This window comes from Monosiga brevicollis, genomic scaffold (assembly GCF_000002865.3).
Source record: "Monosiga brevicollis MX1 MONBRscaffold_6 genomic scaffold, whole genome shotgun sequence".
Classification (NCBI taxonomy): Eukaryota; class Choanoflagellata; order Craspedida; family Salpingoecidae; genus Monosiga; species Monosiga brevicollis.
In genome coordinates this window covers 1,027,947-1,044,566 of record NW_001865043.1, presented here as the reverse complement: position 1 = coordinate 1,044,566, position 16,620 = coordinate 1,027,947, and the positions used below count along the sequence as shown (strand labels likewise).

The window sequence follows — 16,620 nt, the reverse complement described above, 5'->3', positions numbered from 1 at the left end:
GTTAATTCTGCATGATGTTTCTTACTAAACTGTGGACCAGCCCCCTCTCAAGGTTATTGTGATAGGGCGATGATACCACACCCAAGACTCACGCCTGATTCCTATGTACTGTACAGATTGAGGCGGAGCGGCGCGAGCAAGGATTTTCGTTGTACCTCAACGGCGCCAACGCTCGACAAAAACCGTACGTTCCTATTGCACCCACGTGTTTCTCCTTTTCGTTCATTGGCCCTCTCTTCGTCTTTTTTTTTTTTTTTTTTTTTTTTTTCCTTTTTTGCTCTCAGTCGAGAGCGCCGGCTTTGCTCACGACACCCTACTTGACTTCATGATCAGTCCACGCACAACCAGTCGCCAGCGCACGCCGTCCCGGCGCCCTACGCCTGGGGGAAGCTCACGAGCAGAGACGCCCCAGGCGCATTCACAGCCTACCACCCCACAGTCTCGGCGACAGTGGCAGCCACAAGCGCACGTACGGATCCGCACCAATGAGGGGCGTGCTGTAGCGCTTCACGCACCAAGGTAAAATTGACCCATCATCCTCCCCAGCCAGAATGTTTGACTTTTTTTCATAATATCCTCGCGGAACCTGTGTGCATGATTGTGCCTTGGTTCACCATCACCGAGGGGCCTGGCTGCAATAGCAAACTGACCGGAGACTATGAAGACGACTTTGAGGCCAGTGGCGATGAATTTGGAGAGCCTCTACAGGACAGCCTCAGCGACGAAGGCAATGCTCATGCCAACGAGCAGCGTCACCATGCGGTACTCGGTTTTTCTGCTCTGCGCGAAGCACCCCACACATACCCATGTCACATTGTGCGACAATGTTGCTCTCACGAGATACACCCCTCGTGACAACGGTTGTGGCATGGTAGCTGATGGTTCGCCTTAGCGAGTGGGGTGAGCTACGTGATAGCCTCGAACGTTCTGCAGAGCTGCGTGATGCACTCCAGGTTCGTTGCTGGTCCACTACCGTACGCTTGACTTGTGACTGCGCCTGCGCTTGGCATGTATTCAAGCGACCAACGCGTTCCTCTCGCCCATGCTTGCAGCGTGCGCGGAAGGAGCTAAAAGCCGAGCAGGCCTTGGCAGAAGACGAGGATGAGGTGGCCGAAGAGTCCTGGGATGAGGACGACCCTGACAGCGCTGAAGTGGTTGAGGACATGGTTGTCGACCCAGAGGACGATGCGAGCATTGTCATTGACATTGAGCGTCCTATTCGAGACCAACCGGTGCCCAAAGCTACCAGCGGGTCACGCTTTGATGCCTTTGCGGCAGAGGTCCGTGTGTGCCATGCCTCGACGGCCGCTCATGCACCGAGGACAGGGTTCATGTCATCGCAAACACGGCAGCCCACGCTGCCATGGGCCATGTCATGAACTCACACACGTGTCCTCTGCACACTACGCAGGTTTCGCAGATGGAACAGGGCCAGCAAATGGAGCTCTTGCGCTCTCTTGAGCACCTTTCACCTCGGCGCCGTTTGACTTCGCGCAAGGCACCCGCTCAGGAGCAGCAAGCAGGCAACGGCGCCGCGTTTTTTGTCGATTTGGATGCAGCTGTTCCTTCACCAACTCATGTGACAGCACAATCATACCCGGTGGCCGGCAAAGCTCACAAGCAGGGGAACAGCGTACCCGGCGTAGGTGTCGTGCAGCAAGCTCAAGGTGGCGTGGCGTTTGATGCCAACTTGGATGTCACGGCGACTGAACCTACAGCTGCTCAGCGTCGCAAGCATGCCCAGCTTGCTCGGCGAGCCCAGGAGCGTCTTCAAGAGCGTCTGCAAGATAAGGCTCAAGGCAAGGAAGGGCACCGACAGAGCATAGGTGAAGGCGGTCCAGGGCCAGCTGTTGGACTCGCATCGGCCGAGCCCGCCGCGTCCTTACCCACGCGACCTACCAATGCGGCGGACGAAGGGGATGTCCCCTTTTTGGGTTTGTTGACACGCGAGGATACCGTCGTACTCGAGAAGAGCTCGCTTCCGAGCTCCGTCGCGCTTCCGGAAGCCTCAACGACCATGCGGCGACGACAGTCGTCTGACAGTCTATCTCCAGAACCAGATCATCGGGGCCAAGAAGCGCGGAAAGTAGCCAAAGCTGATCGCCCCAAAGCATCCACTTCCACGAGCATGCATCCAGTACCACAGACCACTGAGCGATCAAACCACGTCTCAGCATCCCAAAACCACCCTGCTCCCAAAGTGCTTGCGCCACCACCGCGATCAGCCTCAACATCAGTTGACGGCATGGACGTCAAGGCCTGCACCGCCACCACTCTAACAGAGACCAAAGTGGTTGCAACTAGTGCAGCCAATGCTTTGGCAGCTCGTTCTACCAACCCCTCATTGCTTGCGCCCACGGACCAAAGCCAGAGCACGGGTTCGGGAGTGACCACATTGGCAAACGCCTCGAAGACGGCTCATTCGAGTAAAACACAAAACACTCAGCCGCAGGCTCGGGCTTGGTGGCGGAACCGCGCTGCTGTGCGTATCTTGCGTATTGCTATACGCAGCATCTGGTCCGACTTTACCATGCCGGGCGAAGCTTTCAAGGCTGGCCTCACCAAGGTGCGTATTCGCTCAGCAGCTAGAGCATCGTCATGGCTCGCGATATGGACGTCGCTTCGTCTTTGCATGTACGCTTTGAGGGCCGAAATCTAAAAGTTTGAATTTGGCGCGCCACCACTGACCTGCTGCACCCCAGGTGGAGCTGATAGATCACTTTGGCGAGACACTGGGGCCAGACAGCCTGCGCTTGTGCGTTAATGCCCGTCCTGCGACTGAGGAGGAAGCACGTCGTTTGCTCACTGGACCGGGACGTACCACCAATCGGCGCGATATGATTATCTGTACGTTTTAGAGTTGATGCTTTGGTTGTCATGCGCGCGCTACGGTGTTGAAAACATCTTACCGATTCGAACACCCCACTGGCCAGTCGAGGCAGGAGAAGATGAGACGAGCCTGAGCCTTGAGATCTGGTTTCCGCGACATGTCATGCTGGATATGGTGCGGGTGTGGAACTACAACGAGTATAATTGTGAAGGATCGGGTGTCAAGTCGATTGCCTTTTTTTTGGACGATAAACCTCTATTTGATGGCATCGTACCCCGGGCCCCCGGCAGCAAGGCTCGCGATTTTGCGCTTGACATCCCAGCGATGCAAGCTGCCGAGGCACCTCAGAAGGAGGATTCGGAGACCGTCCAAAGTACCAGCTCACAGACGACAAAGCTGCCCGCCATGTTAGCGCGCCCATCCTCGCAGCGACGGCAAGGTACAGCCCAGCAAGCGTTTGCGACGACAGCCACAACAGTCATCGACGCCTCACCAAGGATGTCAGACCGTGGCTCGTGCTCTGCTGGTGCTGGTACGAGCCGTGACACCAACTCCGCTTCGAACCGCCGAGCCACACCGGCGCTATGGATGGAGCGAGCTGCGTCAGCTGGCACGACACACCGAGCATCGATGATTGCGGATGGTGACTGGCAACCACCGCAGCCCAGCCGTCCACGAGCATCTTCAGCTCGGGAATTTGAGCATAGTCGGGCTCGACCCACCAGCGGCCGGCGCAGCAACGCCGCTTCACGACCCGACTCCGCGCGCGTCCTTCGTGACTTGGCATCGCAAGCAGAGACGGACATGCTACAACACGCGCGCGTTGCTTCGGCAAACCATGCTGGACGCTCGGCAGGGAATGTAGCTAGCAAGAATGGCATGGGGGATCACTCAAGGGCGGCAGCTGGACAGGCTCCTGCTTTTGGTTTGGAACTGGATACCCGAGCATCCAACAAGGCTGCCTCCCACCTCCATCAGTTGATCGATGAAGGAGACGCGTTTCTACGCTCGTCTATGAATTCCCTGGACTTGTTCCGCCAGCATCATGCCGGGCGTATCGAGAAGGATCAGCGGCGCGTACCACCGTCGCGACCAGCGGCACAGGCAAAGGACCAAGACTATGCCGACCAAGTGCTGCCTTCTGGTGCATCAACGCTCACGGGGGAGGGTGTACTGGATATGAGGGCTACCCTCACGCCGAAGCCAATGGACGACGGCGAACAGTATCACGTTGCTGACGATGCCACGGGCAGGGAAGGCGTTCAAGTGTCTCTTCCAAGTGGCCGTGAGCTTGAGCTTACCCTGCACTCGACTTGGGGTGACCCGCACTATGTAGGCTTGACGGGCATTGATGTGTTTGATTCCAGTGGCCAGTGTATCACACGCCAAGCTTCCGTGCACGCGGTGCCCGAGAGTCTTCGGCACATACCGGGGCATGAGGCTGATCCACGGGTGGCTGCCAACCTGATCGACGGAGTCAACCGCACATGCGACGAGTTGCATATGTGGCTTGCGCCATTCATGGCTACCATCGACTCGCCACCCGTGGTCCGCTTGACGTGGGCCCAGCCAATTACGATTGGCGCGCTGCGGCTGTGGAATTACAACCAAAGTCGAATTCATTCACATCGCGGAGCACGTCAAGTTTCCATGCGATTGGATAAAAAATGCATTTTTACGGGCGAGATTCGCCAGGCATCGGGGCATATGGGCTTGAACGACCCCGACGGGTTTGGCGACCTTATCCTGTTCACCACGGATGAGCAATGCCTGCACACCATGGCGCGTCAGGACCACGTATTTATGGAGATTGCAACCGCCCTGGCGTCTGAAGCCCAGGCAGAAGCATCACGGCCGGCGCTGATAGAAGCACGCCCACAGACTGGTGGTGGCAGCGACCATAGCGAGGTCGAGGTTTCGGAGGCCACGGACGAGTTTTGCGCGTCGCCGACCACTGGAGGTCATGGTGCCGATTCCTTGTTCTCGGCTGGCCAGGTGGAGCAGGAGTTGCAGCGATCGGCAGACTATGGTGTTCTTTGTGATCAACGACCAGTTTGCAAAGAGTTGGCCATGGAGATTCTGGCCACGCATGGTGATCCGTTTTACGCTGGCCTCACTGGGCTAGAGCTGCGCGATACAGGTTCGTCAAGACGGATGCTTGGAGCAGCATTCTTGTCGTTGTGTGTGTGTGTGTGTGTGTGTGTGTGTGTGTGTGTGTGTGTGTGTGTGTGTGTGTGTGTGTGTGTGTGTGTGTGTGTGTGTGTGTGTGTGTGTGTGTGTGTGTGTGTGTGTGTGTGTGTGTGTTCTCCGCCTGTACGAGGCAGACATTGGCTTGCGGAACAAAGGCATTGCTTGCCGGATAGCTGAATACTTTTGCTTGGGACCCTGTCTCCGCTGTTGCACCGGCAGCTCACATGCTTCGTGCCGGTTATGCTGGGTGTGATGCAGAAGGACGCTTGATTGCGCTGCAGGCATCGAGTTTGTGGGCAGAGCCGAGGGACTTGAATGCCTTGCCAGACGTTGACGGTGATCTACGCACCCTGGACAAGCTGGTGGATGGGGTCACGCGCACGACGGACGACGAGCACATGTGGCTCATTCCGTTCACGGTGGGTGCAGAACACTGGCTCAAGGTACAGTTGCCAGGTCCCACAGTTGTGGCATCGATTCGCGTGTGGAACTACAACAAGAGTGTGGACGATGTGGGCCGAGGTGTGCGAAGGTTGCGGGTTTACGCGGACGGCGAGCTGGTGTCTCCAAGCTCGGGCTTTGCCCTACGCCCGGCCCCGGGTCACGCTCATTTTGATTTCGGCCAAGAATTGCTTCTTGACGGAGTTGATCGTCAAGCAGCGTCACGGGCAGCAATTCAGGCGCAAGGCGACCAAGAGGAGTACGCGACTGCCTGTGTATCCTGTTGTCTGTCGTTTTTGGTTTGTTGTGTTCTGCATGGGAATGAATGTGATGTGGGAATCCTCATTGATAAATCTGTGGGCTGGGATGTTTTGCTTCCTTCTGTACGTTTAGATTCTACGAGGTCACGGCGGCACGACTGTGTTATGCACCCAGCTGGCTGCCAGCGGGATCATGGTTGAGATTGTGCATTTTGTCGACATGCGGAGACCCACATTACGTGGGGTTGAATGGTCTGGCGCTCTTGGACACGGCCGGCCAGCCCATTCACATCTCGCCCGAGATGCTGGTCGCCAGTCCACACAGGTACACCCGTGTCTCGGAGAAAGCGCATGCACCGGGTTGACCCCCGTGCCTGCAAAAGGCCAGTCTGGACTCACCCTTGAACATTGGTGCCCGACTTCCTAGTATCAACGTGCTTCCGGCTGTCTCTGGGGACGTGCGGACGCCGGACAAACTGGTGGACGGACAGAATGAAACGGCAGACGATCGTCACATGTGGTTGACACCGTTCTTGCCTCGGGGTGGCAATGCTGTTGACATCTTGCTCCCGGCTGCGCAGTGCTTGGGTGGTGTCCGTCTATGGAACTATCGCAAGACGCCGCGTCGCGGTGTCCACCACTTTCAACTGCTCCTGGATGGCTTGTAGGTTGCTTGCTCACCAGCTCTTTTCTGCCTGTGTGCAGCCTGATGCAGTCAGGGGTGGACCGAAAAAAAGAGGCGGGGGGTGGGGAGGACGCTCAGCACCTGTTTGTGGGCGTATGCCTCGTGTGAGTGTCTTTTCTCATGCGCTTTGTGCTGGGGGGCTGTTTTGGTGGACGCAGACTCATTTATCAAGGGTTCCTCGCGCCTGCCGTTTCATCATCCATGCCCACGGCGCCGTTTCAGATGGACGAGGAGGATACGAGCACCACCATTCCGTTCTGCACTGCAGTGGCGCGTGCGCTGTCGGGTCGTCTTGTGCCGGTGGCAACGCAAACGGATAGCGTGACGGCGTTTGATGAGGGGCGGCTCCTGAACCGAGCGGCCACGCCTGGGGAGTCGATGGTGCTGGCTGCGCCAGCAGGCATGATGATGCGTCGACCCGGCACGACCGTCAGTGGACGCTAGCAAAGACATGATCTGTCTTTGTTTCATTTTTATTTCATTTTTTTTTTTTAATTGAAAATTGGCACTTTCTTGATCTTGAGAGGAATGATCGGAGTGAGCTTGTGGGGAACAGTCTTGGATGTACCGCCGCCAGGGCGGGGAGAGGGTGTGAAGAGGGATGGGATGTACTCGAGTACCTGCCTGCCCCATGCATACCATGCTTTGCCATGGGCTTTGAGAGGCGTACTGGGGAGAATGACCCACGAGCTCGGAATACATCCGGATAAACATGTAAAAAAAAAAAAACACATTTCATGCTGTTGTTGCTCTGTGTGGTCTGCCCTTTTGAACATGCGTTTGATTGATTGTGGCGCTTGGAGGTGCCAAGTGAAGCCTGCGCTCTTCAGGTAGCTGCTGAGCTTTGACAAATCATGTCAGCCGCAATCCAAACACCGGGTTAGCAGCGCTCCATCAGCTTATGCTGTGCGCTCATGAGAAGATGCATGATCTTCTGCGTTGTGACTTATTGCACGATGTTAGCACACGACGGTGGAGTTAGCGGTTCCTGCAACATGAATGTCATGAATAAGGACATAACCGACCCACTATCCCAAACCAGCACGCTTTTTCACGTGGTGCTCACATCGACGCCTTGAAGAAAGCATCGCAGTTGGCCGTGCCGTCGCCGGCTGCGGCGGGTGAGAGGTCAAGCGAGATGGTGCCCTGCGCTCTGATGGTGTGGTGTGCAGTGTGGTGTGTGGTGCGTCGAGTCCTTTGTATGCTCTTGCCTACCAGCCGCTTGGGTCGTGCGCGACCTCAGCCCAACGTTTTCGCAACCTGCAAAAGTAACTTCCGAGTCCGACATGGATGTCAAACCCCAACGCGGAGTCTGGTCATTTGTATGGCATGCGCCTTGCTGTGGCGCTAGGCCAGCACACTGCATCCCTCCTACTAACTAGTCTCAAACAGAATCACAAGGTTATGCCCAAGTCAAAGCAAATCGTGACAAATGGTAACAAAGTCGTGGCATGATATCAAAAAGTCATGAGCAACTGCAAAACAATCACAACTGTTCCTTTCGAAATCGTAAGCAACACTCAATGTTTTTCCGTTGAAAGTTGAGATGTCAAGGCGACGTGCACGGCGGCAGTTCAAGACGCCAGTTCAGCATGCTCCACCTGATCACCTGCTGAGCTTGCCAGAATCGTTGGGTGATGATGTCCCTGGCAGTGGTGCACCATGGGGCTTTGCTGATAACGCCCCTGCCAGTGATTCGGAGTCAGTATCGCCCCCCCAAGCTGCCTCGGAAGCTGCACGCACCCGGGGCCCAAACGACTGTGGAAAAAACCGAGTGGGAAGGCGCGTTGGCCGCTATTCGGACAGCGACCGCCGGGCTTTCTTGGTAGCACTGGATGAGGTCGATGAGCATCAGGAATCGTTTTCTGATAGCAAGATTGCCGCTGTGCTCGAGCGGAGAATTGGAAAACAGATATCAGTCTCAACGATCTCAAGATGGCGCCGCGAATATATGAAGCGCCTGAATATGCGCGCCGCAGGCGAGCTGTCTTCAGAAGAACCACATCTCAAACCTCAACAACCACGATCTGGCCGCCCTTCTGTTTTGGATGCTCAGGATGAAGAGATTTTGGCTGAGTATGTCATGCGATACGGCAAGCGAGGTTCGACAGCGGACGCTCGTGAGTATCTTTACGCAAAGCGTTACAAGCCCCTCGAGCTCAGCGATTCGATCGAGCCTTGGCATGTTTCCCTTGCCACCATTTGCAATCATCTGAAGAAGCAAAACCGGGATTCTGGAATTGACAGCGAGTACGTTAGTCTACGTCCTCGTCGACATGATTCTTTCGGCCCACAGACCCAGGAGGCTTGCCTCAATTACATTACATTCCTGGAAGCCCTGGACGAGGAGCACCTCCTCTTTTCGTCGAACAAGCATGCTCTTCTCTCTGCGGACGAAAGCTGGATGACTACCCAAGCAACGCGACACAAAGGCTGGGTCGTTCAAGGACAAGCAAGGAGTGTGGCACCAGCGCCTCGTTCGTCGATCTCTTTCTTTGCAGCATTGGCCTACTCCGGAGAGATCGTTTTCTTGCGTACCAACATTGGCAATAGTACAGGCGAGAGTTCACAGCGCTATTTGGAGGGCACAATCTCTGCCTGGCGAAAAAAGTATGGCTCAGGTCTTCTGGTCGTGACCTGGGACAATGTGCCACATCATTATAAAGCTCTCAGTCTCATGTCCGGCTCTCATGGTGTTGAACATACGAAAAAGGTGTTTGTGCGCGCCTCAAGCACAATTCCAGAAACTGATGAGCGCTACTCACCGCTCATTTACTATGAGTTGGATCGTGAGCTGTACGGTGGTCCGGTTCTTGTTGTCCCAACGCCAAAATACCAGCCCGACTTCGCTCCCATTGAGACCGTTTTTGGTTCCGTCAAATATGCTGCAGAAGGCATTCGCGCGCGTTCATCAAGCTTTGGCTACACGCGCCTCTCAGAGAGGCTCGAGAAGATTCTCAACGTTGTTTTTGGATCCTACCTGAGAAAAGATATGTTGAAAGGAGCAATCCGTGACACACACAGGTACATGAAAGCCTGGCAGGATGGCGCCGTAAATGAAGATGAGGCTCGAGCTCGCCGCGACCAGCTACGCATTCGTGACAAACAAGACTATGACCAGATCAGGGCTGCAACTGGCGGAATCTTGAGACACAGGCGTGAATCCTTCGAGCTCGCGCCAATCATGGACATGGCTGTCGACAACTCCCGAACTCGCCGCCAGACTGCTCGAGCCGTTGCCGCCAGCCAAGAAGACGATGCTAACGTGAATGACTTTAAATCTACATGTGAAAATAAGCGGTTGCTACTACAACGTGACAAAGCTCAGGCTCGAGCTCGCCGAGCAGCATCAGCTGCTTTGCGCAGCTCAAATTGAATGATCCTCGCGATTTCATCACCGAAAAAAATTGAGTGTTGCTTACGATTTCGAAAGGAACAGTTGTGATTGTTTTGCAGTTGCTCATGACTTTTTGATATCATGCCACGACTTTGTTACCATTTGTCACGATTTGCTTTGACTTGGGCATAACCTTGTGATTCTGTTTGAGACTAGTTAGTAGGAGGGATGTTCGTTCGGTCGCCCGCTCACATCATGACCTGTTTACAGTCACCACACCTCATCGCCCTGCCATGGTGGTCGAATCTGTCACGCCGCCATCGTCGACAAAAAAATTTCTTCGTGGTCAGCAACAGTGGAAAGTGGGTCCAGGGCAACCGATCCATGGCTCCATACCACGCTTCATGATGCCTACACTCAACCGCCGTATTCGATACCCTCAACAACCCAGACATCCCACAACCTCAGGAAGTGTCTTCAATTTTCCGATGCCCGTTGTTCCTTTATTTTATTTTTTTCGGTCTCTGTGTTGATGTCACATGACTGTGCAAGGCGGACAGAACAGAACAGCCAGAGCCATGATACGCGAGGCATACAGTGCATATGCACAGCTGATGATGATGATGCGCTTGCACCAAACCGGACAGCAATCACAAAGTGGTGGTGTGCGTAAATTTCGTTTGGCCCACAACAAACCACAAGGTCAACGTCCACTCCTTCAACTTCCACCATACTCATCACCATACCCTTCCACTGAATGTCCCACCAAACGACACAATGCCTCAGCGAGCCATTCCCCATGAGGCAAAAGGCGACTGACTGACTGATCTGATCTGATCTGAGCCGAGGCTGCCTGCTGCAGCAAGTCAGTGGTCAAGGGCGATTTGGAGATTTTTGCATTTTTCAACCTCTTCGCTTGATCGCTCGCAAAATCTTGGCTGTTCATCTGCCGTCTACATATGCCCTGGACCAGATCTCGCTTCGAGCCGAACAGCCAAACAGATACGCAACGATCAGACTCACTGGCTCGCCTCCACCTGCTTCCATACATCGCCTTTTGCAACCACCACATACAAAGCGTTGCAAAAAGTAGGAGGAAAGAGCTGGTTCCCTTTTCGGACTGGCTGCGAGTCCGAATTTTTGCGCGAGGTGCCGCAGCACACTGTCTCTGTCTCTGTCTCTGTCTCTGTCTCTGTCTCTGTCTCTGTCTCTGTCTCTGCCTTTGTCGCTGTCTCTCTGCTCTCTCTGTCTCTGTCTCTCTTCTTCAAAGCACTGCCACACATGTCCACACGTACATGAAAGAACAAGCAGCCTTGTTGCACGCCCAACCACTGCGTGGCTGCTTGTGCGACCAGTCGGTCACCCCTGGTATACGTCCTGCTCGCCTCAAGTAGCTGGTGCTGCTGTTCTCAAGAACTCTGGACGGAGTGCTATTTTCGTTGGTGACTTCCAATCTGCCCACAGCTCCAGCCCTTGCCTTGCCGCCCTTTCCCTCAACGTGATTGGTTTCAGCCACACCCCAACTCCCGTCGCCGAGATCTGAACAACCGCCAGCCGCGGTCCGCGGCGATCACTGCCTTTGTCACTCGAGAACAAATCATGCTGGACCAAATGGGTTCGCCTAGTCAAAAGAGCCAACATGTGGGGCGCGGCAAGCGCCGGTCAATCGCAGCCTCGTCTCCGGCGCCCTCTTCAACCCTGCCCACTGATGAAGAGGCCTCACAGCTTGCACGCCAAGACTTCGATGACACATCGAGCGTCGATGAAGAACTCCATCCCAAAGTTGCTCGCATTGCGTGCCCCGAGTGCGATGCCACGTTTAGCAAACGAGAGCATCTTCACCGCCACAGCCGCAAGCACCGAAGTGATGAAGGCACCGCCACCTCAGGCTATCAATGTCGCATCTGCAACAAGCTGCTCTACCGCACGGACCACCTGGTAAGAACGTCCTCGAGCATTTTGCTTGTCCATGAGCCCTCCCCCCCCCCCACAATATGCACAAACACGTGCGCGTTTGCATCTACCCGTCATCCCACACACACACACACACACACACACACACACACACACACACACACACACACGTGTACGGGGGCGTGCAAGGGACAGGCGCATGGCGTCTCACCAGAGGCTGTAAAGCGAGATGAGATGGGATCTGGCGACAAGCATTTGTGGATTGCAACTTGTTTATTGCTTCGCCCTTTGGTCAAGCCAGCTGGCACTTGGGATCCCTTGCTGCCCCATCTTGATGCGGGCACGCTCATCAAAAGTCTCTGTCCTCCCGTTTGCGCCCCTCTCTTGACAGCAATCACACATCTTGTCTCATTTGGACCTGAAGCCCCACAAGTGCCAAAAGTGTGGCCATCAATATCGTCAGGTGAGCGCGAACGACACCGTGCCTTTGGCGTGCATGAACGTTTAAGAGGCACTGGTTTGGGCACTGCTCGGCTGCCTCTACACATTCAACATCCTTGATCTCCAGTCTGGGAAAGTGCACTCACCAATTTCCGTTTTCCTCCTCTTGTAGATCTACTCCTTGCGTCGACACCAGCGCCAATCAGGCCATGAGGGTATTGTCACGGAAGATATTGATATTCAGGCGCTGGTGAATGACAATTGCGTGCCCGTGGACAAGACTCAGCGGCAACCCTCGGCCTCACCCAGTTTGCCCCAGAGTGGACGCATGCATGACTCAAGCTTGAGTGCAAGCATGGCCCCCATTCCTTCTGCTTCCTCCTGGAGTCATCCGCCGCGTTCGGCTAGGACCAATCCAACAATGCGTCAGACCCCGTCCTTGCCCAGTGAGGCCGTGTACTTTAGCAGCCTTCTTCGCCGAGGAAGCGACGCGGAGCCTGCCCAAGGCCAGCTGGAGCCCGTGCCCCTCCCCCCGGCTGTCACCATGAGCACGGATACCACGCCTTCCTCTCACCACTCTATGACCTCGCTCCCAACGTTTTACTACCCGAGACCATTGCCGACCGGCATGTGGCCGTCGTCCACCAGCGGAACGGCGGAGATGCAAGCGCTGTCGGCGTTCCTTTTCTTCGCTCAGCTTCAGCATGCTTCTTCGACCTACTCTGACCAACGGTGACAGTGGTTTGAAAGAGTTTCCTTGGGCACGCAAGTGCTTATTTCATCCAATGCTTCGGAAGAGCCGAATCGAACAGTTTAGACCCGAGTCGAGACATTCCTTGGGAGCTGTTCGACTTGTTTGTAGATGTGTACACAATCAACATAGTGTTGTTTTGTTGTTTGTTAGACTTTTGTTAGGCGGCCGTGCCCGCCTGTCACTCCAGCGCTTGTGTGTGTGAGTTGTTTTCTTCTGGATCCCAAGTCCAGCTTGCTGCCGACAACGGCGAACAACATCTGTTGTCCACATTGCATCATCGACATGGTAAATGTCACTGCTTTCGCGACTTTCCTCCGGTTGCGTGACTTTGAGAACCGATTACGTAATACAGCCCTATGTCAAGTATGGCTTTTTTTACACTTTGATTTCTACCCGGACACGGAGCTATCGTCTGGGAGAGGGCAGTTAATGCAGATATTTAAGCTGATGTAACGGTGAATTGAGGTGCGCTTGATTGGAGTTATCAACGCATATTGTTGAGTTTATGTCGCTCCGCCCGGCTTGCATTGAGGACCCGATCCCGTCACTGAAACTTGCATCAAGCCACGTCCTCTGTCCGTCAAACGGCAGCCGGAAGACGGCTGCACTGGCCCTGGGGCAAGAGTCAAGCGAGTTCAAAAGGGCAGCTGGGTCGCTGGGGCTGGACGTTCGTTGCCTGTGAAAGGCGGTCCTAAGCGCCACACCGTCTCGGGGGCCACTGGAAAGTGCCCCGCAGTTGCAGTGGCTGTTGCGCACGCGTCCTCACACATTGAGACGAGATAGCGTCAGCTTTGCCTGCCAACCGCGCGCGCACACACACACACACACACGCACGCTCTCTCTCTCTCTCTCTCTCTCTCTCTCTGAATTTTATTTTCTCGTAGTGTGTGGTGTCGCGTGTGTACCACCCGCTTCCCGGCGTCACTACGGCAGCGGCCAGGTATGAGGACCCTTTGGCAGTGGGGCAGGTGATGGATGAGGGATGGATATGCTGTCCGGGTGAATGGCGATGCGTCTGATCCCAAATGTGCTGCGATACGCCCTGCCGTTGCCAGCCTGTGGCCCGCGCTTTGGCTGCCGTTTCCCTGTGATCACATGCTCACGCACGCGCCTCTTTTTTTTTTTTTTTTTTTGACGCTGCCTGATGCTGTCAGACGCTTGCTGGACAACAACACATCCTCTCAGACCTAGGTGAGCTTTGAATCCCGGCCGCTGCCGCACCTCAACCCACTGGCAATATAGCCATTACACCTCCTCTGCCCTCCTTCCACACGCACACACACACACACACACACACAAGCACGCACTGGGTGGGGAGTGTGATGACGTTAGCGCCTTCTCCTTGCTTGCCACACGCGCCCGCACACATACACACACTCGACAGCTGGCACGCACCCGTCACACACACACAGACACGAGACGCACAACATGCGCGCTCGAGGTCAACCGCCGACCTCAACAGGCAGTTTCTTCCTCCATTTCATCCTTGAGTTGGTTGTTCCAAAATTCAGTCCACCAGGTGGGCTTGTCTGTCCAGCTAGCCCCGACTGCCGTTTCCAGTGAGACTCCATCGCCCCCCGCTTCCCTCACTGATTTTCGACATGTTCTGACGCACTGCCAAGATCCATGTGGGCGTTGAGCTGCCATACTGACCACACGCGCACCTGCTCTCACAAGCCTGCCAGTGGCCCTTGAAACACTTCAAGCGCCACACACACACACACACACACACACACACGTGTGTCAAAGCCGCACTCACGCATGATGGCTTCGTCGCATACTGTCGGACCCGGTCGCAGCAGCTGTTTTTACTGCCCACCATGTGGCCTCGCCGAGCAGCTGCCTCCCTGGCAGCTCGCGCATCTAGCGCGCGATACATGACCACGGCCCGTCGTGGGATGCCCCGCGTGGTATCCGTGGACAAAATTGACGAAGTGGCTTCCGCCGTCCTCCGCCCCGACTCTCGCATCGTCACTGCCATGGCTGTCTCCGAGCCTTACTATTTCTACCATAACATCCATCGCTGGCTGGAAATGGATTCAACCCTGACAGACCTCAAGGTGTACTGCGCCAATCCAAACGAGCCTGTCCCCATCTTTGCAGACAAAAACCTTGGTGAGCGCATTCACTTCACCACCATGTTTCTTAACCACGCCATCCGCCACCTTCAAGGCAGACGCGTCAGCTACATGCCGCATCACCTCTCCACCTGGAGTGAGAACATCCTGCGGGCCGGCCCCATCAACGTCTTTTGGGGTAGCTGCACTCCACCCCAGGAGAACGGTTACGTCTCCTTGGGTCCGGGCTGCGTCTACGAGACCGACATTATGCGCAAGGCCGATGTCGTCATCCTGGAAGTCAACCCCAACATCCCCTATGTTCATGGCTCCCCTGTCATTCCCATCGAATCTGCTGATATCCTCATTGATGGCTGCACTGCTGAGCTTCAAAAGCTGCCCAAGGCGGAATACGATGACATTGACATGATCATTGCCCGCTATGTCGCCGAGTACGTCCCTGCCTGCCACGACCCTGCCTCCTGCCCGAGGGCTCTTCACACGCACGCTGACTCACAAAACGTTGCCTCGTCGTCGTTGGCTTCATCTTTGGTCTTGTCTCCAGTCTCATTCCCGACGAGGCCACAATTCAGTTTGGTATCGGTGGCATCCCCAACGCTCTCGGCGACGCCTTGTTGGAGAAGCGGGACCTAGGCGTCCATACCGAGATGATTAATGATTGCCTCATGAAGCTGTTCCAAAGCGGTGTCGTGACCGGCAAGGTACGTGCGCCCCTCTTGACTGTTTGCCTTCGGCCGCCGCGGCCTCGCCTCACCTCACCTCACCTCTGCATTCTCTCCCATGTCGCATCGTCATGTTAGTACAAATCGCGCTACCCCGAGCGCATGGTTGGTTCGTTTGCCCTCGGTACTCAGGACTTGTACGACTTTATGAATGACAATCCCGGCGTTTTCTTGGTGCCCGGTCGTATCGTCAACTCGATGGAGGAGTTTTCGCGTCAGCACATGATGCATTCCATCAACACATGCGTCGAGCTGGACCTCACCGGCCAGATCGTCTCCGAGTCAGTGGGCCATCGCCAGCTCTCTGGCGTAGGTGGTGCGGCTGATACGCACGTGGCCGCTCAAAAATCCCCCGGCGGCCGCAGCATCATTGCCGTGCGTTCCACCAGTAAGAACGGGCAAAGCAAGATTGTGTCCCAGCTTCAGGCTGGTGCCAAAATCTCCATCTCCCGTAATGACGTTGACACGGTCATTACTGAGTATGGTGTCGCGCCCCTCAAGGGCCTGTCAGTCCAGGAGCGTGTTGTGGTATGTATCTGCCTCGCCGGCTTCCCGTTTTCACGCTTTCAGCTGCATCTTGCCTGTTGCCTTGCCATCGCCCGCCCTCGGAGAACACCAGGAGCTACCATCTGCCCTCACTTTATTCCCCTCACCCATTAGGCGCTGATTGAAATTGCGCACCCCGATGTTCGAGAGAAGCTCATGGCAGAGGCCTACCAATTTGGCTACCTGGATTAAATCATGGCCACACTAACCAGCTTTACCCCAGCTATATACCCTTGTATTTTCACTATGTGGGCATCAACACCCACAAACGCCAAGCCTGCTTCAAACCCAATCGCGGGCAAAAGCCACCTACCCCGCAGATTACTTTCTTTGCATGCATCCGGATGTAAAGAATTCGTGAGAGCATAATATACATTCCAGATGACCTGGCTTTGTCTTTCAAAGTCCAACACACCACAATC

General features: G+C 55.3%; 3 protein-coding genes across 3 annotated transcripts; all 3 read left to right on the top strand.

Moving 5' to 3' along the window:
• Positions 1-4,036: 4,036 nt before the first annotated feature.
• MONBRDRAFT_16141 (uncharacterized protein) lies at positions 4,037-6,389 on the top strand (the record flags this gene model as incomplete). Its single annotated transcript, XM_001744699.1, has 6 exons — positions 4,037-4,616; positions 4,677-4,825; positions 4,895-4,970; positions 5,279-5,736; positions 5,865-6,046; positions 6,149-6,389. The coding sequence occupies 6 exons, from the start codon at positions 4,037-4,039 to the stop codon at positions 6,387-6,389; spliced, it is 1,686 nt and encodes a 561-aa protein (XP_001744751.1).
• Positions 6,390-8,489: 2,100 nt separating this feature from the next.
• On the top strand, positions 8,490-9,782 carry MONBRDRAFT_24330 (uncharacterized protein; the record flags this gene model as incomplete). The annotated part of the gene is made up of 2 exons (XM_001744698.1): positions 8,490-8,660; positions 8,703-9,782. The coding sequence occupies 2 exons, from the start codon at positions 8,490-8,492 to the stop codon at positions 9,780-9,782; spliced, it is 1,251 nt and encodes a 416-aa protein (XP_001744750.1).
• Positions 9,783-14,672: 4,890 nt separating this feature from the next.
• On the top strand, positions 14,673-16,312 carry MONBRDRAFT_7153 (uncharacterized protein; the record flags this gene model as incomplete). Its single annotated transcript, XM_001744697.1, has 3 exons — positions 14,673-15,361; positions 15,475-15,631; positions 15,731-16,312. The coding sequence occupies 3 exons, from the start codon at positions 14,673-14,675 to the stop codon at positions 16,310-16,312; spliced, it is 1,428 nt and encodes a 475-aa protein (XP_001744749.1).
• Positions 16,313-16,620: the final 308 nt, after the last annotated feature.